The following is a 27,564-nucleotide window of genomic DNA, read 5'->3' as shown; positions in this document are numbered from 1 at the left end:
AACAGTGCAGTCGAAGAGTGCATATGCTATTGGGGAAGCCTAATTCTTTCTTCCATTAACGGATCAGGAAGCTTCGTGAAGCGATAGAAAAAATTTATTTTCTCTGTAGAAACTATGTAGTAAAATATGGCAGTCCGCTTGTATTGTTTGCATATCTATTAAAGCTATGTTATGACATTTTTGTTTATTCAAGGTGTTTAAAAGAAGGATCACATATTCCTACAAGAGGTAGTACTGCTCAAAACTAGCATTCGGACGTCCCTATGTAATGCGCAACTGACCACAAGACGTCGCGAGAGGCGAATCCTCCAGTATAAAAGGGGGGGCAGGGAATAGCGTTGTGTCAGCAGAGTAGCAATACCAGTAGAATGAGTCGGCAGGAGAGCTCATTGATTTCGCACTTGGACTAGTCATTGGGCGTCACCTAAGTAACAGATCCATCAGAGACACTGTGAAGCGGAAATGCGAAGGAACAACCACAGCTAAAACAAGAGCAAACAAGGGGCTTGAGGGACCGTCGAGCATGAGGGAGAGTGCATGTGCAACGTCACATGTGATCCGTTTGTGGAATCACTCGTGAGTTCCAAAGTTTTACTGTCAGTCTATCTAGTACAATTACCGTGCATAGGGAGTTCAAAAGCATGGGGAATAATAGACGAGCAACTCCTCGTAAGCGACACATTTCTGTAGTCAATACTAAGCGACGCTTGAGGTGGTCCAAAGAGCGACGCCACTGGGCAGCGGATCACTGGAAACAAGTGATGTGGAGTGATGTATCACGCAATCCGATCAAAGGTCTGAGTTTGACCTGCAACCATGTGTTGTGCCAACGCTGAACTACAGAGGACATGGTGTCACGCTACGAGGGTGTTATTCGTGGTTAAGGTGTGGTCCCCTTATTGCGCTTAAGAAAACGCTAAGTGCTGAAGGAGATGAACATATTTTAGAACATTGTCTACTGCGTACAATTGAGGAACAGTCTGGAGATGATGTCATCAAGTAGGATCTGTGAGGAAATGATTTGCGGTCAGTAACATTCCTTAAATGGACTTGCCTGCCCAGAATCCCGACCTCAACCTTTGGGAAGTGGTAGAACGTCGACTTCTCTCCAGACCCCTGAGTCCAACATAACTACCTTCTCTGGTTTCGACTCTTGAGGAAGAAAGCGCTGTCATCCCTCCACAGACCTTTAGACACCTCACTGAAAGTGTGTCCATCTGAGTTCAAGCCTTCATAAAGGCGAAAGACGGACATACCCTACATTAATGTCCACTAGTAGGTGTACGGGTACTTTTGATGAGGTTGTGTTTCTCTGCAAACCAATACCTGTTAAGTTGTGGGCCGATGAACATCCGAAGCTCACAGCCTGCGTTTAATTTCAGTTGATGCAGCGTTCACAAGAGATGGGATAGTCAGTTACCGCGATAAGAACTTGTGAGTTGACAAGAATCCTCGAGCATTCATGGAGGTGAGGCATCACGATCGCTGTTAGGCAGGAACTGTGGGCGATAGACTCATAGAGCTATGCACTTTACCAAAGGATCAGTGGACAAAATTCAGAACCATCGTACAATATGCATTAGATGAGTATGTGCCAAGCAAGATCGTAAGAGATGCAAAAGAGCCACCGTGGTACAACAACCGAGTTAGAAAACTGCTGCGGAAGCAAAGGGAACTTCACAGCAAACATAAACGTAGCCATAGCTTTGTAGACAAACAAAAATTACACGAAGCGACATGTAGTGTGAGGAGGGCTATGTGAGAGGCGTTCAATGAATTGGAAAGTAAAGTTCTATGTAGTGACTTGGCAGAAAATCCTAAGAAATTTTGGTCTTATGTCAAAGCGGTAGCTGGATCAAAACAAAATGTCCAGACACTCTGTGACCAAAATGGTACTGAAACAGAGGATGACAGACTAAAGGCCGAAATACTAAATGTTTTTCCAAAGCTGTTTCATAGAGGAAGACTTTACTGTAGTTCCTTCTCTAGGTTGTCGCACAGATGACAAAATGGTAGATATCGATAATACCTGAACCCTTAATTTTGTGGTTTCTTCAGGATGAAAAAATGACGTCAACCAAAAGTGACGATGCAGGAAATCATCAGTTTGTGGCCTTTTGCTGTTGCTGTCGCGTCGCCTCTCTCCTTCACCTTCGCAATCTTTGCTGGAGAAAAATGAAACCGATTTTTGCCGCGGGCTCAACCCCTTCACATCCACTAGAATTTATAGTCTTTCTTCCACGTCTACAGTCGTTATTGGAAGTAATAGTATTTAAAAACCAAAAATCGGTGATTTTAGGTACGAGATATTTTGAGCGGTTTTAAAAAAATTGTTCAAATGGCTCTGAGCACTATGGGACTCAACTGCTGTGGTCATCAGTCCCCTAGAACTTAGAACTACTGAAACCTAACTAACCTAAGGACATCACACACATCCATGCCCGAGGCAGGATTCGAACCTGCGACCGTAGCGGTCGCACGGTTCAGGACTGCGCACCTAGAACCGCGAGACCACCGCGGCCGGCGAGCGGTTTTAACAGTCAAGTAAAAGAACTGGTGTGACCGAAAACCGGTGTTTCATCGAGAACCACCATCCCTGACCTGTGTATTTCACTACTGACATAAGACATCTAACGCTCCAAAGTAATCCAACTTGGATATGTGCAGCAGGGCTTGTCCCTCGGCCTTCAAGATCACCTGACCTCATTTACAGTGTTTTTTGTGCGGGACCATCTTAGCAGGGAAGCGCACAGCATTCCCATAGATAGAAAAACAATTAAAATCACTCAAAAGAGGAAAGGCCGCTGGACCTGACGGGATACCAGTTCGATTTTACACAAAGTATACGAAGGAACTTGCCTCCCTTCTTGCAGCGGTGTACCGTAGGTCTCTAGAAGAGCGTAGCGTTCCAAAAGATTGGAAAAGGGCACAGGTCATCCCCATTTTCAAGAAGGGACCTCGAACAGATGTGCAGAACTATAGACCTATATCTCTAACGTCGATCAGTTGTAGAATTTTGGAACACATATTGTGTTGGAGTGTGATTACTTTTCTGGAGACTAGAAATCTACTCTGTAGGAATCAGCATAGGTTGCGAAAAAGACGATGGTATGAAACTCAGCTCGCGCTATTCGTTCACGAGACCCAGAGGGCCATAGACACGGGTTCCCAGGTAAATGCCGTGTTTCTTGACTTCCGCAAGGCTTTTGATACAGTTCCCCACAGTCGTTTAATGAACAAAGTAAGAGCATATGGACTATCAGACCAATTTTGTGATTGGATTGAAGAGTTCCTAGATAACAGAACGCAGCATGTCATTCTCAAGTAAGAGTGAATTCAGGTGTGCCGCAGGGGAGTATCGTAGGACCGTTGCTATTCACAATATACATAAATGACCTTGTGGATAACGCCGGAAGTTCACTGAGGCTTTTTGCGGATGATGCTGTAGTACATCGAGAGGTTGTAACAATGGAAAATTGTACTGAAATGCAGCAGAATCTGGAACGAATTGACGTATGGTGCAGTGAATAGCAATTGGATCTCAATGTATGCAAGTGTAATGTGCTGCGAATACATAGAAAGAAAGATCCTTTATCATTTAGCTACAAAATAGGAGGTCAGCAACTGGAAGCAGTTAATTCCATAAATTATCTGGGAGTAGGCATTAGGAGTGATTTAAAATGGAATGACCATATAAAATTAATCGTCGGTAAAGCAGATGCCAGACTGAGATTCATTGGAAGAATCCTAAGAAAATGCAATCCGAAAACAAAGGAAGTTGGTTACAGTACACTTGTTCACCCACTGCTTGAATGCTGCTCACTGGTGTTGATCCATACCAGATAGGGTTGACAGAAGTGATAAAGAAGGTCCAACGGAGAGCAGCGCGCTTCGTTACAGGATCATTTAGTAATCGCGAAAGCGTTACGGAAATGATAGATAAACTCCAGTGGAAGACTCTGCAGGAGAGACGCTCAGTAGCTCGGTACGGGCTTTTGTTGAAGTTTCGAGAACATACCTTCACTGAGGAGTCAAGCAGTATATTGCTCCCTCCTACGTATATCTCGCGAAGAGACCATGAGGATAAAATCAGAGATTAGAGCCCACACCAAAGCATACCGACAGTCTTTCTTTCCACGAACAGTAAGAGACTAGAATGGAAAGGAGAACCCATAGAGGTACTCAAAGCACCCTCCGCCACCCACCGTCAGGTGGCTTGCGGAGTACGGATGTAGATGTAGAAACAGGTTAACAAATGCTGTGAAAGTGAACCATCGATTTCTGCGCTTTGAATTACCAGCGCTACAGGGTAAGGTTACCGTAGCAAAAAAGCAACTGCTGTGGTCTGTTCACGACGGGGCACCACACCATTTTCTACGGATCGTGCGACAGTGCCTCGCTGCAACGTTTTATGGGTGGTGGATAGGTTGAGGGTATCCAGTAGTATGGCCTTCCCGTTCTCTAGACCTCTATGCGTTGGTGTCTGGCTATGTGTACACTGAAAGACATTAGTGTATGCCCGACTCATCAACAATATGCAGACGTTACTGCACCGGGAGACTAATACCTCTGACGCAATCAGAATGGAGGCGCGAATATTGTAAAGAGTATGTGATACATAGCGAAGAAGGACTCAAGGATATATAACAGACTGATGGGAATGAGAGTACTCCACGGTTTTGTCTCCTTATCTAGCTTGCATTTATCGTGAACCTGTCGCTCAGCACGAAGTCCCAAGCGACCGGAAAAAGGCGCAGGTGACTCCAATATATATGGAGGGTAAGAGAAATGACACGCAAAAGTACAAACCAATATCCCCAGCTTGTGTTTGCTGCAGAATCTTTGAAAATATTCTTAGTTCGAATTTAATAAATTTTCTTCAGACCGCGAGGCTTATGTATACGAATGTACTTCGTTTCAGAAAGCATCGCTCAAGCACAATTCACCTTGCCCTTTTCTCACATAATATACTGCAAACTATAGATGAAGGGCAACAGGCAGATTCCGTATTTCTAGATTTCCGGAAAGCATGTAACATGATGTTCCATTGCAGGGTGTTAACGAAGCTACGAGCATTTGGAATAAGTTCATGGATATGTGAGTGGCTCGAGGGTTTCTTAAGTAATAGAACCCACTATGTTGACCCCAACGGCGAGGGTTCATCAGATACAAGGGTACCGTCAGTAGTGCCCCAGAGAAGTGTGACAGGACCGCTGTTGTTCTTTATATAAACAAATGATTTGGCAGACAGTGTGCGCGGCAATCTGTGGTTGTTTGCTGATGATTCCGTGGTGTACTGTAAGGTATCGAATGTGAGTGACTGTAGGATTGTACTGTATGTTAACCGGGGGCCTAGAAACGACGGAGAGGCTCCGTCCCCGCCGCAACCGCAGTGGTCCACAACCCCACGACGACTACCGCAGTCCACTTCACCCCTCCGCCGCCCGATACCGAACCATCCTTCAGGGCTATTGTGCAGTTCGGCCACGGTGGACACCCCCCCCCCCCCCCCCTGCCAACCAGGGAACGTCTCACACCAGACGAGCGTAACCCCTATGTATGCGTGGTAGAGTAATGGTGGTGTACGCGTACATGGAGAACTTGTTTGCGCAGCAATCGCCGACATAGTGTAGCTGAGGCGGAATAAGGGGAACCAGCTCGCATTCGCCGAGGCAGATGGAAAACCGCCTACAAACCATCCACAGACTGACCGACTCACTGGACCTCGACACAAGTCCGCCGGGTGGATTCGTGCCGGGGACCAGGCGCTCCTTCCCGCTCCGGAAAGCCGTGCGTGAGACCGAACGGCTACCCGGGCGGGCGACTGTGATACAAGATGACAAAATTTCCAGTTGGTGTGATGAATGACAGATACCCTTAAATCTGTAAAAATATGAGTTAATGCGAATGAGTAGGAAAATCAAACCTGTAATGTTCGGATACAGTATTACTAATGTCCTGCTCGACACAGTCAAGGCGTTTAAATATCTAGGGAAACGTTGCAAAGTGATGTGAGATGAAACGAGCTAGTGAGAACTGTGGCAGGTAACGCGACTGGTCGAGTTCGGTTTTGTGGGAGAATTTTAGGAAAGAGTGGTCACCTGAAAAGCAGACCGCATACAGAACGCTAGTGCGATCTATTTTTGAGTGCTGCTCGAATGTTTGGGATCCATACTTGTTTGGATTGAAAGAAAACATCGAAGAAATTCAGAGGCGGCCTCCTAGATTTGATACCGGTAGTTTCAAATAACACGTAAGTGTTACGGTGATGCTTCAGGAACTCGAATGCGAATCCCTGGATGGAAGGCGACGTTCTTTTCGAGAAACATTGTTGTTGTTGTTGTAGTCTTCAGTCCTGAGACTGGTTTGATGCAGCTCTCCATGCTACTCTATCCTGTGCAAGCTTCTTCATCTCCCAGTACCTACTGCAACCTACATCCTTCTTAATCTGCTTAGTGTATTGATCTCTTGGTCTCCCTCTACGATTTTTTACCCTCCACGCTGCCCTCCAATGCTAAATTTGTGATCCCTTGATGCCTCAAAACATGTCCTACCAACCGATCCCTTCTTCTAGTCAAGTTGTGCCACAAACTTCTCTTCTCTCCAATCCTATTCAATACCTCCTCATTAGTTACGTGATCTACCCACCTTATCTTCAGCATTCTTCTGTACCACCACATTTCGAAAGCTTCTATTCTCTTCTTGTCCAAACTGGTTATCGTCCATGTTTCACTTCCATACATGGCTACACTCCATCAAATACTCCCAGAAACGACTTCCTGACACTTAAATCTATACTCGATGTTAAGAAATTTCTCTTCTTCAGACACGATTTCCTTGCCATTGCCAGTCTACATTTTATATCCTCTCTACTTCGACCATCATCAGTTATTTTACTCCCTAAATAGCAAAACTCCTTTACTACTTTAAGTGTCTCATTTCCTAATCTAATCCCCTCAGCATCACCCGATTTAATTTGACTACATTCCATTATCCTCGTTTTGCTTTTGTTGATGTTCATCTTATATCCTCCTTTCAAGACACTGTCCATTCCGTTCAACTGCTCTTCCACGTCCTTTGCTGTCTCTGACAGAATTACAATGTCATCGGCGAACCTTAAAGTTTTTATTTCTTCTCCATGGATTTTAATACCTACTCCGAATTTTTCTTTTGTTTCCTTTACTGCTTGCTCAATATACAGATTGAATAACATCGTGGAGAGGCTACAACCCTGTCTCACTCCTTTCCCAACCACTGCTTCCCTTTCATGCCCCTCGACTCTTATAATTGCCATCTGGTTTCTGTACAAATTGTAAATAGCCTTTCGCTCCTTGTATTTTACCCCTGCCACCTTCAGAATTTGAAAGAGAGTATTCCAGTTAACGTTGTCAAAAGCTTTCTCTAAGTCTCCAAATGCTAGAAACGTAGGTTTGCCTTTTCTTAATCTTTCTTCTAAGATAAGTCATAAGGTTAGTATTGCCTCACGTGTTCCAACATTTCTACGGAATCCAAACTGATCTTCCCCGAGGTCCGCTCCTACCAGTTTTTCCATTCGTCTGTAAAGAACTAGCGTTAGTATTTTGCAGCTGTGACTTATTAAACTGATAGTTCGGTAATTTTCACATCTGTCAACACCTGCTTTCTTTGGGATTGGAATTATTATATTCTTCTTGAAGTCTGGGGCTATTTCGCCTGTCTCATACATCTTGCTCACCAGATGGTAGAGTTTTGTCATGACTGGCTCTCCCAAGGCCATCAGTAGTTCTAATGGAATGTTGTCTACTCCCGGGGCCTTGTTTCGACTCAGGTCTTTCAGTGCTCTGCCAAACTCTTCACGCAGTATCTTCCCTCCCATTTCATCTTCATCTACATCCTCTTCCATTTCCATAATTTTGTCCTCAAGTACATCGCCCTTGTATAAACCCTCTATATATTCCTTCCACCTTTCTGCCTTCCCTTCTTTGCTTAGAACTGGGTTGCCATCTGAGCTCTTGATATTCATACAAGTGGTTTTCTTCTCTCCAAAGGTCTCTTTAATTTTCCTGTAGGCTGTATCTATCTTACCCCTAGTGAGATAAGCCTCTACATCCTTACATTTGTCCTCTAGCCATCCCTGCTTAGCCATTTTGCACTTCCTGTCGATCTCATTTTTGAGACGTTTGTATTCCCTTTTGCCTGCTTCATTTACTGCATTTTTATATTTTCTCCTTTCATCAATTAAATTCAATATTTCTTCTGTTACCCAATGATTTCTATTAGCCCTCGTCTTTTTACCTACTTGATCCTCTGCTGCCTTCACTACTTCATCCCTCAGAGCTACCCATTCTTCTTCTACTGTATTTCTTTCCCCCATTCCTGTCAATTGTTCCCTTATGCTCTCCCTGAAACTCTGTACAACCTCTGGTTCTTTCAGTTTATCCAGGTCCCATCTCCTTAAATTCCCACCTTTTTGCAGTTTCTTCAGTTTCAATCTGCAGTTCATAACCAATAGATTGTGGTCAGAATCCACATCTGCCCCTGGAAATGTCTTACAATTTAAAACCTGGTTCCTAAATCTCTGTCTTACCATTATATAATCTATCTGATACCTTTTAGTATCTCCAGGATTCTTCCAGGTATACAACCTTCTTTTATGATTCTTGAACCAAGTGTTAGCTATGATTAATTATGCTCTGTGCAAAATTCTACAAGGCGGCTTCCTCTTTCATTTCTTCCCCCCAATCCATATTCACCTACTATGTTTCCTTCTCTCCCTTTTCCTACTGACGAATTCCAGTCACCCATAACTATTAAATTTTCGTCTCCCTTCACTACCTGAATAATTTCTTTTATCTCGTCATACATTTCATCAATTTCTTCATCATCTGCAGAGCTAGTTGGCATATAAACTTGTACTACTGTAGTAGGCATGGGCTTTGTGTCTATCTTGGCCACAATAATGCGTTCACTATGCTGCTTGTAGTAGGTAACCCGCACTCCTATTTTTTTATTCATTATGAAACCTAGTCCTGCATTACCCCTATTTGATTTTGTATTTATAACCCTGTAATCACCTGACCAAAAGTCTTGTTCCTCCTGCCACCGAACTTCACTAATTCCCACTATATCTAACTTTAACCTATCCATTTCCCTTTTTAAATTTTCTAACCTACCTGCCCGATTAAGGGATCTGACATTCCACGCTCCGATCCGTAGAATGCCAGTTTTCTTTCGCCTGATAACGACGTCCTCTTGGGTAGTCCCCACCCGGAGATCCGAATGGGGGACTATTTTACCTCCGGAATATTTTACCCAAGAGGACGCCATCATCATTTAATCATACAGTAAAGCTGCATGTCCTCGGGAAAAATTACGGCTGTAGTTTCCCCTTGCTTTCAGCCGTTCGCAGTACCGGAACAGCAAGGCCGTTTTGGTTAATGTTACAAGGCCAGATCAGTCAATCATCCAGACTGTTGCCCCTGCAACTACTGAAAAGGCTGCTGCCCCTCTTCAGGAACCACATGTTTGTCTGCCTCTCAACAGATACCCCTCCGTTGTGGTTGCACCTACGGTACGGCCATCTGTATCGCCGAGGCACGCAAGCCTCCCCACCAACGGCAAGGTCCATGGTTCATGGGGGAAGCGAGAAACATTACTGAGGACATTTATGGAACTGGCATTTGAAGCTGACTGCCGAACGATTCTACTGCCGCCAACATATATTGCACGTAAGAACCACGAAGATACGAGAAATTAGGGCTCATACGGAGGCATATAGACAGTCGTTTTTTCCTCGCTCTGTTTGAGAGTGGATCAGGAATGGAAATGACTAGTAGTGGTACAGAGTACCCTCCGCTACGTGCCGTACGGTTGCTAGCGGAGTATCTATGTAGATGTACATGCAGAGGACAGATTGGCCTATATATTAACATGTATTGCTTTCTGGACATTATAATTGTGGGAGCTCTTCTTCTGGTTTTGATCAATACTGCCTCCTATATTTTATTTATTTATTTATACTTTAAGTTCCGTAGGATCAAATGAGGAGCAAATCTCCGAGGTCATGGAACGTGTCAGTACGTGGAATAACAACATAAAAGTAATAATAGATAAAAATAAATGTTTATGAAACCGAAAAAGTCACTCCACACCTTCAAGTAAACGCAATCAACAATCCAATAAGAATCAGCTTAATTTCACAAGGAACTCCTCGACGGAATAGGAGTGACCCATGAGGGAACTCTTCAGTTTCGATTTGAAAGCGCGTGGATTACTGCCAAGGTTTTTGAATTCGAGTGGTAGCTTATTGAAAATGGGTGCAGCAGTATACTGCACACCTTTTTGAACAAGAGTTACGGAAGCCCGATCCATATGCAGGTTTGATTTCTGCCGAGTATTAACCGAGTGAAAGCTGCTTGTTCTTGATAATAAGCTAATATTGTTAACAAGAAATGACAGTAAGGAATATATATATTGAGAGGCCAATGTCAAAATACCCAGACTCGTAAACAGGGGTCGACAAGAGGTTCGTGAACTTACACCACTTATTGCCCGAACCGCCCGATTCTGCGCCAAAAATATACTTTTAGAATGGGAAGAGTTACCCCAAAATACAATACCAGACGACATAAGCGAATGCAAATAAGCAAAGTAGACTAATTTTCGTGTCGAACGATCACTCACTTATGATACCGATCGAATAGTAAAAATGGCAGTATTAAGTCTTTGAACAAGATCCTGAACGTGGGTTTTCCATGACAGCTTACTATCTATCTGAACATCTAGGAATTTGAACTGTTCAGTTTCACTAATTAAATGCCTGTTCCGTGAAATTAAAACCTCAGGTTTTGTTGAATTGTATGTCAGAAACTGTAAAAACTGAGTCTTACTGTGATTTAGCATTAGTTTATTTTCCACAAGCCATGAACTTAGGTCATGTACTGCACTAACTGAAACCGATCCAATGTTGCACACGACATCCTTTATTACCAAGCTAGAGTCATCAGCAAACAGAAATATTTTAGAGCTACCCTAATACTAGAGGGCATATCATATATATAAATATGGAACAGGAGTGGCCCCAATACTGATCCTTGGGGCACCGCCAACTTAACAGTACCTCACTCAGACCCCACATCACAGCCGTTATCAACATTGTGAATACTGACTTTTTGCTGTCTGTTGCTAAAGTAAGACATGAGCCAATTGTGAGCTACTTTCCGTATTCTGTAATGGTCCAACTTCTGGAGCAATATTTTGTGATCAACACAATCAAATGCCTTAGTTTGGTAAATAAATTATGCCTAGCTTTCTAAACCTTTTGTTGAACCCATCCAGTATCTGACAGACAAAAGACAAAATAGTATTTTCAGTTGTTAAACCACTTCTAAAGCCAAACTGTAAATTAGATAGCAAATCATGTGATAAAAAGGATCAGTTATCTTTACATACACAGCGTTTTCAATAACTTTAGCAAACACTGATTCCATAGAAATAGGTCTAAAATTATCTTCATTATCCCTTTCCCCCTTTTTATAAATCGGCTTTACTACTGAGTACTTTAATCGTTCAGGAAATGACCATTCCTAAAGGAAAAATTACAAATATGACTAAATACAGAGCTAACATGTGCAGCACAGTACTTTAATATTCTGCTAGGCACTCCATCATATCCATGAGAGTCCTTAGTCTTCAGTGATTTAATTATTGACTCAATCTCCCTCTTGTCTGTATCACAGAGGAGTATTTCAGACATCAATCTCGGAAAGGCATTGGCAAGAAAGTTATATGATTTCCTGTAGAAACTAAATTTTTATTTAATTCACCAGCAATGATCAGAAAATGACTTTATATTGTTGACCTTGTGCTGCTGACCAGACACTTCCTTCAAAACTGACTATATGGTTTTAATTTTATCCTGTGAATTCTATTTGCGTACCACGTACTCTTTGTCTTCCTAATAACATTTTTAGGCACCTTACAATAGTGTTTGTAATGGGCTACTGTAGTTTGATTGTGACTATTTCTAACATTTTGATATAATTCCCACTTTGTTCTACATGATATCCTTATCCCACTAGTCAGCCACCTGGGCTGACTATTACTGATAGTACCCCGTTAAAAACGTACTAATGGAAAGCAACTCTCAAAGAACATGAGAAAACGTGTTAAGGAAAGGATAGTATTTATCATCTACGTTATCGGCACTATAAACATCCTGCCACTCTTGTTCCTTGACAAGGTTTAACAAACTCTCTATTGCTGCTGGATTAACTTTCCAAAATAGTTTGTAATTAAATATGACATTGGTTTGAGTACAAAAGCCTTGTAGTGTAAAAACTTGTGCATCATGGTCTGAAAGGCCATTCACGCTTTTACTAGCAAAATGCCCATCTAGTAATGAAGAATGAATAAAAATACTGTCTGTGGCTGTGCTACTGTTCCCCTGCATCATAGTGGGAAAAAGCGCAGTCTGCATCAGATCATATGAATTTAGGAGATCTACCAACATCCTTTTTCTTGCACCATAATATACAAAATTAATATTGAAGTCACCACATATAACTAATTTCTGGTACTTCCTACAAAGTGAATCAAGAACCCTCTCTAGCTTGAGCAGAAATGCTCTGAAGTCGGAGTTAGGGGACCTATAAGCAACAACAATTAGACGTTTAGTTTTACTAGATTCAACTGACCCTTCACAACATTCAAATATCGGTTCAGTGCAGTGTCGTGATACATCCATGGAGTCAACTGGAATACTGTGTTTTACGTACATAGGCACTCCCCCACCCCGCAAGGTATACCTATCAGCTGACTTCAATCTAAAAAAGGTGCAGACATTTTTCCATGAGTGACCCCACCACCACCACCACCACCACCATTACCACCACCACCACCACCACCACCCACTACACTGTCACCTATAAGCTTAGCCAGCCTCTTCTTCCCATACCTATTTAGGTGCAGGCCAATAGGTATGGGAATAAGTGACACTTTTTAAACACCCTGTATGTGTAGGACCCTCTTATATTACGTACACACGGTTTTGACAGTCTTTTATTCTTTCGTAAGTTGTTATATAGTGTTTAGTATCACTTCCGACACTGTATGGAACTACACGAGTGCTTGAGAAGAGTGAACGGAACACAGCACTTACGCGCGTCTCCGGCGAAGGAAGGTGCGATGAAGGGCGCGCGGCGTACGATGTGCGGCACGCCGGCGGGGGCGGCCACGCCCGCACCCACGCCTGCTGAGGCTTCGTCTGCGGAGACGGCCTGCCGCAGCAGCGCGTGCAGCCTCTCGCTCAGCGGCGTGATCTCCAACGTGTCGTTGTCCAGCACCACGAACCCTTGCTGCGTCCAGACACACACAAACGACACTGCAGTGCGCTATGGCTTCAGCTATAGCACCTCCAGTTCCTTTACGAGGGTCAGAAGCAACACTCTCGTCAATAGTCCACACCGGTCTGCCTGCTTTCCACTATTGAGTGGGTATTCGTTCCAAGATATCATGGAAGAATCTCTGGGGATAGCAAAACCCATACCAAGTCGATTCTTCTAGTGTGGCTTTGTGGTTCAGTGGCACCCTAAGGGGGATATGCACTCTTTGTAAAACTGGAAATTTGTGGTAAGTTTCTATGGGGCCAAACTGCTGGGGTCATCGGTCCGTACGCTTACACACTACTTAATCTAACTTAAACTTACCCTAAGGACAAAATACACACCCATGCCCAAGGGAGGACTCGAACCTCCGACGGGGGTGGAGGGGGGGGGGGCGAACCGTGGCAAGGTGCCTGAGACCACGCGACTCACTCTTTGTGCCTCGTGTGCTTAGTGATCATATGGCCCTAAGCTATGTAGTACTATTTTCCTTTTTCAGTCTCCTTTGCTGCATTACCTGTTATCTTTTCTGTTTGTCTCTTGAAGTTGCCATTCAATAAACAAGTAAGACAACATGCTAAGTACACGACACATGAATAACTTTTTCTTTCAGTTTTCGGTGCCACAACTGCAAATTTATTCAACTGTAATTCTATTTTCCACCCTGACTGTTACATAGCCACTGTCTTTGAACACCATGATCATCTGATTTTGGCCGTTTACCATTTTCATGTGCGTCCTCCTAAACTCGTTAATTTACACAGTCACCCCTTGTAAGCGTATTCAAACGTACATATGTCATTTAATGTGTAATAATTGTCGTAAGAAACATGAGCGAGGAGAACACTCCATATTCATGAGCGCTTTAAGATAACATTAAGGCTGTAGTGGAGTATGTACGTACCTAAAAACTCTTAATGCAACACACAGAATGTTTACCTACTCAGGTTGATTCGTCGCCGTCCAATTTACAGTAAACAGGTGTTGATAGACTTCGGAGCGTGACAGAAATCGGTAGATATCACGTACATGTGCAGACAAATATACAATTTCAAAAAAATGGACGATTTGCTCAAGAGAAGGAGCCTCACAAACTGAGGAAGTCAATAACGCTTTGGTCCATCTCTGGCCCCTATGAAAGCAGTTACTCGGCTTGGCTCTAATTGATAGAGTTCTTGGAAGTCCTCCTGAGGGACATCGTGCCAAATTATGTCCAATTGGCACATTAGATCGTCAAAATCCCAAGATGGTTGGAGGGTCCTGCCCATACTGTTATAAAACGTTCTCAATTGCGGAGAGATTTGGCTACCTTGGTGGCCAGTGTATGGTTTGAGAAGCACTTAGACAAGCAGTAGAAACTGTTGCCGTGTGCGGGCGGGCACTATCTTGCTGATACCTAAGACGAGAATGGCTTGCCATGAAGTATAACAAAACGGGGCATAGAATGCTGTCAATAAACCTCTATGCTGTAAGATTGCCACGGATGACAACCAATGGGGTCCTGCTATGAAAATAAATGGCACCCCAGACCGTCTCTCCTCGCTGTCAGGCCATATGGCGGACAGCAGTCAGGTTCGTATCACACCGCTGTCCGTGGCGTCACCAGACATGTCTTCGGCCTGGAATCTCATCCACTGCAGCAGAATTGTCTTCAGTACAAAATCCCGATTCGAATTGCCCAACTACGAGGGTGAATCAAATGAAAACCTTAAGTTTGTAATAACAAATCGAAATTTCGCTCCGTCATCCTGTAAGTTGGTAAGCGTGCTACAAACAGCATGCAAAATGGCCTGTAGGTCGCAGCATAGTGCAGATGCACACATACCGTCGCAGTATCAGTATAAAGATGGCCGCCCCACTTGCGACTTGGACCAGGGAAGAATAGTGTTCTGTTATTCGTGTTTTGCGTAGGGAAGGTGTGAAACCTAATGGAATTCATCGACGAATAAAGGTTCAGTACGGTGATGCATGTTTGTCACAGCAGCAAGTATACGAATGGAGTAGGAAGTTCGCAAATGGTGTGACTTCAGTGGAAGATACTCCTCGTCCAGGTCAGGCACAGAGTTGTCACTCCACAGAACATTGCAGCAGTTGAAGCCATAGTGAAGGAAAACCGCCGAGTGACACTGAATGACATTGCAGCATGTTTACAGATTAGTCATGGGTCAACACTCCACAATGTGCATGATGTACTCCAGTTTCACAAAGTGTCTGCAAGATGGGTGCCACGGCAGCTGACTCCTGAAATGAAAGAACGACGTGTTGATGCTTGTGAAGAACTTCTTCGGCGTTTTGAACGAGAAGGTGATGGCTTCCTTGCAAGATTCGTTACTGGGGACGAAACCTGGGTTCACTTCCACCAACCGGAAACGAAGAGAGTGAGCAAGAAATGGTGCCACTGCTCATCACCAAACCCAAAGAAGTTTCGAACAGAACCATCAGCAGGAAGGTTATGCTGACTCTCTATTGGGACGAAAAAGGCGTCACTTTGGAGCGCTACATGCCTAGAGGGACCACTGCCACCAGTGAATCGTGCAGAGATCTCCTAAAAAATCGTCTGCGGCCTGCAATCAAATCAAAGCGACGTGGATTGTTGTCAGTAGGTGTCCTTTTGCAACATGACGATGCAAAGCCCCACACTGCCCCAAGTGATTTCCATATGTTTGGACCACTGAAAGACGCAATGGGAGGAAAGAAGTTCCGTTCTGATGAAGAGGTAGGCCACGCGGTGCATGAGTGGTTGCGAAGACTACCAAAAGAATTTTTTTCTAAAGGAATTTATGCACTTTGTAAGCGCTGGAGGACTTGCATTGAACGTGGGGGAGATAACGTTGAAAAGTGATACAGCTTTGTACCACTTCTGCACAATAAATAATATTGAAAAAAATATTTAAGGTTTCCATTTGGCTCACCCTCGTATAACCAGCGAAGGCGTGTCTGGAGATGCCCCAGACAGCGGTGGTACACCAACGGGACTGCCGCTCGCTACACGGTCCGACAGCCAGGAGTAACGGTCTGGGATGCAATTTCATTTCATAGTACGACCCCTTTGGTTGTCACCAGCGGCACCCTTACAGCACAGCGGTACCTCGACGATATTCTACGCTCCATTTTTTTACGCTTCATGGCAAGCCACTCTGGGCTTACATATCAGCAAGGATAATGCCCACCCGCACACGGCGAGAATTTCTATTGCTTGTCTTCGTGCTTGTCAAACCCAGCATTGGCCACCAAGGTAGCCGGAACGCAATTGAGAACGTTCGAAACATTATGTGCACGAGCCTCCAGCCAGCTTGGGATTTTGACGATCTAATGCGACAGTTGGACAGAATTTGGCACGATATCCCTCAGGAGAACATCCAACAACTCTGTCAGTCAGTGCCAAACCGAGTAACTGCTTGCATAAGAGCGAGAGGCGGACCAAAGCGTTATTGACTTGCTCAGTTTGTGAAGCTCTTTCTCTTGAGTAAATCGTCCACTTTCCTGAAATAGTAATTACTGGTTTGTCTGTGCCGGTCGGAGTGGCCGTGCGGTTCTGGGCGCTACAGTCTGGAGCCGAGCGACCGCTACGGTCGCAGGTTCGAATCCTGCCTCGGGCATGGATGTGTGTGATGTCCTTAGGTTAGTTAGGTTTAATTAGTTCTAAGTTATAGGCGACTGATGACCTCAGAAGTTAAGTCGCATAGTGCTCAGAGTCATTTGAACCATTTTTGTTCGTCTGTACATGTACAAGATATCTACCGATTTCCGTCACGTTCCGATAATTCCTTCGCGGTGTATCGCTTATTCCTTTCATTCTCTCTCTCTCTCTCTCTCTCTCTCTCTCTCTCTCTCTCTCTCTCTCTCTCTCTCTTTTCTTAGAGAGTATAACTGCGAGGTGCCATGACCCCGGCACATATCGATAGGTGCAATCAGATGGGTGCTGGTGACTGGTTGTCGTATGTCTTTGAACAGCTTTTTATTGTAAATTGGACCGCCACAAATCAAGAGACCATTCCCAGCATTCCTTATTTGCCAGATATGATTGTCGACTGAAGGTGCTGGGTAGATCCAGGGCTGGATGTCAAAAAATAGATGGTTGCCGAGACAGAGAGTAACATAGTTAGAATCACACATAATACGTATGTAACGTCATTTAATTAACTTTTTCTGCAAGTCCAAATAGTACTCCACACTAGCTCGTTACACGTTCGTCATGAACCAGCATAATAACGTCTCAAGAAGACGCCGCACCGACGCCATCCAGTCTAATATAACGGACTAGCGTGGAATACTATTTGAACTTGCAGGAAAAAGTTAAGTAAATGACATTACATACATATTGTGTATGCTTCTAATTATATTGCTCTCTGTCTCGGCAAGCACTTATGTTCTATGTATTGTATTAAGAGTTTTTAGCTACACACATACGCCACTACGGCCGCACTGTTGTATTAAAGTTTTGATGAATATGGAACGTTGTCCTTACTCTTGTTGCTTAAGACAGTTGTTATGTATTAAAATGGGCTATGTACATTTATATACACCCACAAAGGGTGACGGTCAATATTTACGAGTATACGAGTATGATCGTACTATAAATGAATGTGAATGTATAACAGCCAGGGTTGAATAAATTTCACCTCTCACACACAAATACACTCCTGGAAATTGAAATAAGAACACCGTGAATTCATTGTCCCAGGAAGGGGAAACTTTATTGACACATTCCTGGGGTCAGATACATCACATGATCACACTGACAGAACCACAGGCACATAGACACAGGCAACAGAGCATGCACAATGTCGGCACTAGTACAGTGTACATCCACCTTTCGCAGCAATGTAGGCTGCTATTCTCCCATGGAGACGATCGTAGAGATGCTGGATGTAGTCCTGTGGAACGGCTTGCCATGCCATTTCCACCTGGCGCCTCAGTTGGACCAGCGTTCGTGCTGGACGTGCAGACCGCGTGAGACGACGCTTCATCCAGTCCCAAACATGCTCAATGGGGGACAGATCCGGAGATCTTGCTGGCCAGGGTAGTTGACTTCTAGAGCACGTTGGGTGGCACGGGATACATGCGGACGTGCATTGTCCTGCTGGAACAGCAAGTTCCCTTGCCGGTCTAGGAATGGTAGAACGATGGGTTCGATGACGGTTTGGATGTACCGTGCACTATTCAGTGTCCCCTCGACGATCACCAGTGGTGTACGGCCAGTGTAGGAGATCGCTCCCCACACCATGATGCCGGGTGTTGGCCCTGTGTGCCTCGGTCGTATGCAGTCCTGATTGTGGCGCTCACCTGCACGGCGCCAAACACGCATACGACCATCATTGGCACCAAGGCAGAAGCGACTCTCATCGCTGAAGACGACACGTATCCATTCGTCCCTCCATTCACGCCTGTCGCGACACCACTGGAGGCGGGCTGCACGATGTTGGGGCGTGAGCGGAAGACGGCCTAACGGTGTGCGGGACCGTAGCCCTGCTTCATGGAGACGGTTGCGAATGGTCCTCGCCGATACCCCAGGAGCAACAGTGTCCCTAATTTGCTGGGAAGTGGCGGTGCGGTCCCCTACGGCACTGCGTAGGATCCTACGGTCTTGGCGTACATCCGTGCGTCGCTGCGGTCCGGTCCCAGGTCGACGGGCACGTGCACCTTCCGCCGACCAATGGCAACAACATCGATGTACTGTGGAGACCTCACGCCCCACGTGTTGAGCAATTCGGCGGTACGTCCACCCGGCCTCCCGCATGCCCACTATACGCCCTCGCTCAAAGTCCGTCAACTGCACATACGGTTCACGTCCACGCTGTCGCGGCATGCTACCAGTGTTAAAGACTGCGATGGAGCTCCGTATGCCACGCCAAACTGGCTGACACTGACGGCGGCGGTGCACAAATGCTGCGCAGCTAGCGCCATTCGACGGCCAACACCGCGGTTCCTGGTGTGTCCGCTGTGCCGTGCGTGTGATCATTGCTTGTACAGCCCTCTCGCAGTGTCCGGAGCAAGTATGGTGGGTCTGACACACCGGTGTCATTGTGTTCTTTTTTCCATTTCCAGGAGTGTATGTTGATGCTTATGCTACGTCATATAATAAGTCATTCTACAAAATGAAATCAAGACTTTAAAAAAAGAAGTCATTTTAAATCAGCGAAATTTAAAAAGTTTCACAAATTTTAAATGTTTTAAGTTATCATGCAATAACACACACGTAATTGAAGACTGTCTGGGCATTTACTTACAGCATTTATACGGTAGCATTTCATCTAGTACTTGGTTAATATTCTTTAAAGTAATTCTCTTTAATCGATCAATATACACTCCTGGAAATTGAAATAGGAACACCGTGAATTCATTGTCCCAGGAAGGGGAAACTTTATTGACATATTCCTGGGGTCAGATACATCACATGATCACACTGACAGAACCACAGGCACATAGACACAGGCAACAGAGCATGCACAATGTCGGCACTAGTACAGTGTATATCCACCTTTCGCAGCAATGCAGGCTGCTATTCCACCATGGAGACGATCGTAGAGATGCTGGATGTAGTCCTGTGGAACGGCTTGCCATGCCATTTCCACCTGGCGCCTCAGTTGGACCAGCGTTCGTGCTGGACGTGCAGACCGCGTGAGACGACGCTTCATCCAGTCCCAAACATGCTCAATGGGGGACAGATCCGGAGATCTTGCTGGCCAGGGTAGTTGACTTACACCTTCTAGAGCACGTTGGGTGGCACGGGATACATGCGGACGTGCATTGTCCTGTTGGAACAGTAAGTTCCCTTGCCGGTCTAGGAATGCTAGAACGATGGGTTCGATGACGGTTTGGATGTACCGTGCACTATTCAGTGTCCCCTCGACGATCACCAGTGGTGTACGGCCAGTGTAGGAGATCGCTCCCCACACCATGATGCCGGGTGTTGGCCCTGTGTGCCTCGGTCGTATGCAGTTCTGATTGTGGCGCTCACCTGCACGGCGCCAAACACGCATACGACCATCATTGGCACCAAGGCAGAAGCGACTCTCATCGCTGAAGACCACACGTCTCCATTCGTCCCTCCATTCACGCCTGTCGCGACACCACTGGAGGCGGGCTGCACGATGTTGGGGCGTGAGCGGAAGACGGCCTAACGGTGTGCGGGACCGTAGCCCTGCTTCATGGAGACGGTTGCGAATGGTCCTCGCCGATACCCCAGGAGCAACAGTGTCCCTAATTTGCTGGGAAGTGGCGGTGCGGTCCCCTACGGCACTGCGTAGGATCCTACGGTCTTGGCGTGCATCCGTGCGTCGCTGCGGTCCGGTCCCAGGTCGACGGGCACGTGCATCTTCCGCCGACCACTGGCGACAACATCGATGTACTGTGGAGACCTCACGCCCCACGTGTTGAGCAATTCGGCGGTACGTCCACCCGGCCTCCCGCATGCCCACTATACGCCCTCGCTCAAAGTCCGTCAACTGCACATACGGTTCACGTCCACGCTGTCACGGCATGCTACCAGTGTTAAAGACTGCGATGGAGCTCCGTATGCCACGGCAAACTGGCTGACACTGACGGCGGCGGTGCACAAATGCTGCGCAGCTAGCGCCATTCGACGGCCACCACCGCGATTCCTGGTGTGTCCGCTGTGCCGTGCGTGTGATCATTGCTTGTACAGCCCTCTCGCAGTGTCCGGAGCAAGTATGGTGGGTCTGACACACCGGTGTCAATGTGTTCTTTTTTCCATTTCCAGGAGTGTATTTTGGTGCTCTCTTGCAGCATGTAACTATATTTCCATTTCCTGGAGTGCTTCCACACCTGTTCCTTTCTTGGTTGCGTGTACTATTTGTAGGACTTTGGTGGCCTCAGTGTGAGTGGTCTCCTTGATATGTGTTCCCATTGTGGAATTATTGCTCTCAGTTAGCTGTGTGTACTCTTGGCGTTGAAATTATATCCCGTGTGATCTACTTAAGTTATTATTATATGAAATGATGCAAACATGAACGTATTTATCTGTGCAAGGTAGATTATATGTGTGATAATAACCGACAAAAAATACATGATAGCGAGCAATATATCCTTGGCACGTATCGATAGGTGTGGTCAACTGGGAACTTGTGATTGTTTGTCGGTATATGTTTGAAGAGCTGTTTGTTGTACACCAGAGATTTTGGGATCAGAGGAGTTACTGCAAATTTCTGTATTATATACTGTGAATTTTTTGTACATACATATGCCACTAAGTTGTAACGTTACTTTTAAGCGTTGACGAATATGGAACGTTTTATCGCATGTGTTTACTACGACAGCGGTTCCGTGATAAAATGACAGATGTACATTTGTATACACCCACAAAGAGTGACGATGAAAATTTAAAAGTACAGGAGTACACAACTGGAAACGGCAAACGGCTGAACTTAGCTTATAATGATGTGAATGACAGTAATTATATACAGTTGTTACAGAATGATGTTTTAAGAATTTGGGATATTGTAGATGATGAAATTTGGAATATTTTTCAATAGGAATCCTTAGCCGGAAATGGGAAATTCAGTTTTTACAGCACTGTATGCTTTGTATGCATTTGGCTGGCAAATGAAACAGAAACTACTACAACATGGAAAACTTTTATTGAGAAGGGACTAGAGTAGGATCAAATACTGTAAACTAAATCTGTGGCTTGCCAGTTTAGAGTAAATGTTCGAAGTGGTGACCACCTACTTCGCTACATGACGTGCAACGGCCAACCCTGTTTTGTCTCATTCTTTTTAAGATTCCATGCTCCCCTCTTCGGTATCAAACGCTTTAAAGATGAGCTCAATAATGTAAGGTAGGCTTGTTACTGGTGTTGAGTACATAAGAGTATTTACATAACTCCAGAGGAAAAAGTCAAGAAGGGTGAGGTCAGCGGAGCGCGCAGGCCAAGCCACTGTGTTCTCTCCTTCCAATTACTTTCCGCTTGAAGTTGTCTGTGAGATATGTCCTGGCCCGACGATCAAAGTACACTGGAGCACAATCGTGCTGAAACCACAGACTAGCGCGCAGTGCCTGCAGTAGTTTAGGCGAGATATTCTCCAGAAAGTTCAAATACTATGCAACATTCATGCAGTATAGTAAGATGTGTGGGCCAATAAGTTGATCTCCAAGAATTCCATTCTATAAGTTTACTGATGATCTCACCTGGTAACTTAAGGTAGTGCATGGATTTTCGACAGTCCGTTGTTGGCTACTGCGGTAGTTAAAAATACCCTCCCTTGCAAAAGTTGACTCACCAATAACCAGCACGACATCTGGAAAATTGGGGACAACAGGACATTGACAAAGGAACGCCTGTGAGGATTGTTGTCGTGATTGAAACTCATGATGTCCCATAACTGTAATTGGTCGACCATGTAATGAATTTTTTATGTGCACTATGCAGAACCCGTCAGATACTCGTGCGATTGATCTTGGATTGATAGGTGCAAGTTGCATAACGTCTTCGTTAGATTCAGGTATTCGTGTCCTTCTTTTGCACTTGCGTGACGTGTATCAGCTTCCATGGTTCCTTCCTCCCCATGCGGTGACGTACACTATCGACGCCATGACAGGCTACTGCGTCCAGAGGTTGGCAGTGACACATGTGACCGTCCTGCCAATCTGCAGCTGGCGACCGTAGACACACCACCTGCTGCACGAGCCAGTAGCGTCACCATCGAGCCGTCTTAGGAAGACGCCGCACCGACGCCATCCAGTCTAATCGTTGAGTTAACTCTGAGCCTTTGCAGCGTTACTACACTCATGCTCATAAACTAAAGATAACTGCAGAATGTGGTGCCACATAACGTGGCACTACACAAAACTGGTGCTAATAGCATAGGCACTTAGGGAACACACACGACACAGATCTGTAAGTCCACGGTGTTGGTGACAAGTTGAGAAAACCGTCCCGAAACACATGTGCTACAAAACGTCACTGTTTCCTGCGCGTGTACCCCGACATCAATTTGGGATATGATCACCATGCACACGTACACTGGTCGCACAACGGGTTGGCACACTCTGGATCAGGTGGTCGAGCAGCTGCTGAGGTATAGCCTCCCATTCTTGCACCGGTGCCTGTCGGAGCTCCTGAAGTGTCGTAGGGGTTTAAAGAAGTGCAGCCTTACGTCAACCGAGAGCATCCCAGACGTGCACGATGGGGTTTAGGTCTAGAGAACAGGCAGGCCACTCCATTCGCCTGATATCATGTTTCAAGGTACTCCTCCACGATGGCAGCTCGGTGGGGCTGTGCTTATTCATCCATCAGGCGAAAGGTGGGACCCACTGCACCCCTCAAAAGGAGCACATACTGGTGCGAAATGACGTCCCGATACACCCGACCTGTTACAGTTCCTTTGTCAAAGACATGCAGGGGTGTACGTGCACCAATCATAATCCCACCCCACACCATCAAACCACGACCTCCATACAGGCCCCTTTCAAGAACATTAAGGGGTTGGTATCTGGTTCCTGGTTCACGCCAGATGAAAACCCGGCGGGAATCACTGTTCACACTGTGGTGTCACCGCCAGACACCACACTTGCTAGGTGGTAGCTTTAAATCGGCCGCGGGCCATTAGTACATGTCGGACCCGCGTGTCGCCACTGTCAGTGATCGCAGACCGAGCGCCACCACACGGCAGGTCTCGAGAGACGGACTAGCACTCGCCCAGTTGTACGGACGACGTAGCTAGCGATGCACACTGACGAAGCCTCGCTCATTTGCAGAGCCGATAGTTAGAATAGCCTTCAGCTAAGTCAATGGCTACGACCTAGCAAGGCGCCATTAGCATTACATAGCTTGTATCTAAAGAGTCTCACTTGTATCGTCAAGAGCGATGTACCACAAAGATGGATTAAAGTTAAGTATTGCAGGAGCTACGTACTTTTCTTTATAGCATTCATTACGTATCCTGTTTCAGACCTATCTACTAGCCTGCGTGAGTTAAAGCGTGCCTTTCGGCTACTTACGAGTGGCGTGGCTGTCTTGTTACGCCACAACACACACTATAACTGGACTCGTCTGTGAACACAATCTGGGACCACTGTTCCAATGACCATGTACTGTGTTCTTGACTGCAGTCTTTACTGACTCTCCTGTGACCAGGGGTTAGTGGAATGCACCTTGCAGGTCTCCGGGCGAATAAACCATGTCTGTTCAGTCGCCTGTAGACTGTGTGTGTGGAGACAACTGTTCCAGTGGCTGCGGTAAGGTCCCGAGCAAGGCTACCTGCAGCACTCCGTGGCCGTCTGCGGGCACTGATGGTGAGATATCGGTCTTCTTGTTCTGTTGTACACTGTGGACATCCCGTACTGTAGCGCCTGGACACGTTTCCTGTCTGCTGGAATCGTTGCCATAATCGTGAGATCACACTTGGTGCTCACGGAGGGCCCGTGCTGCGACCTGCTGTGTTTGACCAGCCTCCGGTCGCCTTAGTTTTCTACCCCTCATAATGTCATCAATATGGGTTCTTTGAGCCATTTTCAACACACTGTCACCATTGGCACGTCTGAAAACGTCTGCACACTTACTCGCTGCACCGTACTCTGACATGCACCAATTCACCACCTCTGCGTATGTGGACTGCTGCCAGCGCCACCGTGCGACGACCGCAGGTCAAGTGCACCGCATAGTCATACCCCGAGATGATTTAAACCCGCAAACCGCCCACCAGAGCGTTGTTTTACCATGTATCAGCATTATCCTTAATTTATGAGCATGAATGTAGTTTGCCTACGTTATTGTGCTGGTTTATGACGAACGTGTAACGGACTAGAGAGGAATACTATTTGGACTTGTAGAAAAAAGTTAAGTAAATGACGTTACATAGGTATTATGTATGCTTCTAATTATATTGCTCTCTGTCTCGGCAACCACTTATTTTTTGAAATTCATCCCTGGACGTACCCAGCACCTTCAGTCGACAATCATATTTGGTAAATAAGGAATGCTAGGAATGGTCTCTTCCGGTACTTTACTGCACACAGCTGACGAACTGCACTAGCATTCCCGCGATTTTCCCGATAACACAAATGCATATCATGAAGTTCTCCAGATGACTAAGTAACATCCATGAAGTCAGAACTTAAGTAAGTAAAGCACAATAAGGGGTGAATTGCCCTCTGACTTAGGTTGATGAGCCGTGTGTTTACAGCACAGCTCCAATGTGTGGAAGGGATGACCTGAAGGACAACAAGCAATGGTAAACGGCTCTCTGTCCACAAGCTCATGTAGATTACTGTGTTTGTGTGTTTGCAGCCTTGACCTATTCAGCAATAACAAACGTCAATAGATGAAAGATTAGCTACCCAAGAGGTATGAGGTCAAAAACCTCCCACAGATATGGAAACTGTATTTTACGTTTCCGGTTTATTGTAAAATGTTCAAAATTGAATCCTCTACAATCTCCCAATATTTTAGAACTTTATACTATAGCACGCTGTATAAATGCCAAGGTGGTAAGTAGAACCACACTGAAGAGACAAAGAAACTGGTATACCTGCCTAATATCGTGCAGGGCCCACGCGAGCACGCAGAACTGCCGCAACACGACGTGGCATGGACTCGACTAATGTCTGAAGTAGTGCTAGAGGGAATTGACACCAAGAACCCTCCAGGGCTGTGCATAAATCGGTAAGTGTACGAGGGAGTGGAGATCTCTTCTGAACAGCACGTTGTAAAGCATCCCAGATACGCTCAATAACGTCCATGTCTGGGGAGTTTGGTGGCCAGCGGAAGTTTTTAAACTCAGAAGAGTGTTCTTAGAGCCACTCTGTAGTAATTCTGGACTTGTGGAGTGTCGCATTGTCCTACTGGAACTGCTCAAGTCCGCCGGAACGCACAATGGATAAGAATGGATGCAGGTGATTAGACAGGATGCTTACGTACGTGTCATCTGCCAAGAGTCGTATCTAGACGAAACAGGGGTTCCACACCACCATATCACGCCAACCGCACACCCCCCACATCATTACACAGCCTCCACCAGTTTGAACAGTCCCCTGCTGACATGCAGGGTCCATGGATTAAGGACCATCTCGGTACAATCAGAAAAGACACTCGTCCGTCCAGGCAACATGTGTCCAGTCAACAGCATTCCAATGTCGGTGTTGACAGGCCCAGGCGAGACGTAAAGCTTTGTGTCGTGCAGTCATGAAGTGTACACGAGTGGGCCTTTGGCTCAGAAAGTTAATACCGATGATATTTGGTTGAATGGATCGCACACTGACACTTGTTGATGACCCAGCACTGAAATCTGCAGCAGTTTGCAGAAGGGTTGCACTTCTGTCACGCTGAACGATTCTATTCAGTCATCGTTGGCCCCGTTCTTGCAGGTTCTTTCTCTGGCCGCAGTGACGCCGGAAATTTGATGTTATACCGCATTCCCGATATTCACGGTACACTCGTGAAACGGTCGGACGGGAAAATCCCCACTTCATCGCTACCTCGTACATGCTATGTCTCATCGCTCATGCATCGACTTTATAGTTCCGCGTTCAAACTCATTTAAGTCTGGATAACCTGTCACTGTAGCAGCAGTAACCGATCTAAAAACTGCGAGGGACACTTATATAGGCGTTGCCGTCCGCAGGGCAGTATTCTGCCTGTTTATATATCTCTGTATTTGAATGTGCGTGCGTATACCAAATTGTGAAGGTGGCATAGGTAAAATACAGGGAGCGAAAGGCATTTACAATTTGTACAGAAACCAGATGGCAGTTACAAGTGTCGAGGGGCATGAAAGGGAAGCAGTGGTTGGGAAGGGAGTGAGACAGGGTTGTAGCCTCTCCCCGATGTTATTCAATCTGTATATTGAGCAAGCAGTAAAGGAAACAAAAGAAAAATTCGGAGTAGGAATTAAAATCCAAGGAGAAGAAATTAAAACTTTGAGGTTCGCCGATGAAATTGTAATTCTGTCAGAGACAGCAAAGGACTTGGAAGAGCAGTTGAACGGAATGGGCAGTGTCTTGAAAGGAGGATATAAGATGAACGTCAACGAAAGCAAAACTAGGATATAGGAATGTAGTCTAATTAAATCTGGTGATGCTGAGGGTATTAGATTAGGAAATGAGACACTTAAAGTAGTAAATGAGTTTTGCTATTTGGGGAGCAAAATAACTAAAAAATGTTTCAAATGGCTCTGAGCACTATGGGACTTAACATCTGTGGTCATCAGTCCCCTAGAACTTAGAACTACTTAAACCTAACTAA

General features: G+C 45.5%; 1 protein-coding gene across 1 annotated transcript in view; it reads right to left on the bottom strand.

Annotated features, from left to right (window-relative positions):
• Positions 1-27,564, bottom strand: part of LOC126260431 (A disintegrin and metalloproteinase with thrombospondin motifs adt-2-like) — a 192,664-nt gene that overhangs the window by 119,392 nt on the left and 45,708 nt on the right. The window contains exon 4 of the mRNA XM_049957759.1: positions 13,139-13,334. Within this exon, the coding sequence (XP_049813716.1) occupies positions 13,139-13,334 (196 nt within the window). The remainder of the gene's footprint in view (positions 1-13,138; positions 13,335-27,564) is intronic.

The sequence above is a fragment of the Schistocerca nitens genome, chromosome 5 (assembly GCF_023898315.1).
Source record: "Schistocerca nitens isolate TAMUIC-IGC-003100 chromosome 5, iqSchNite1.1, whole genome shotgun sequence".
Classification (NCBI taxonomy): Eukaryota; Metazoa; Arthropoda; class Insecta; order Orthoptera; family Acrididae; genus Schistocerca; species Schistocerca nitens.
The sequence above is the reverse complement of the archived record's forward strand: the minus strand, read 5'-3'. Positions and strand labels throughout refer to the sequence as shown.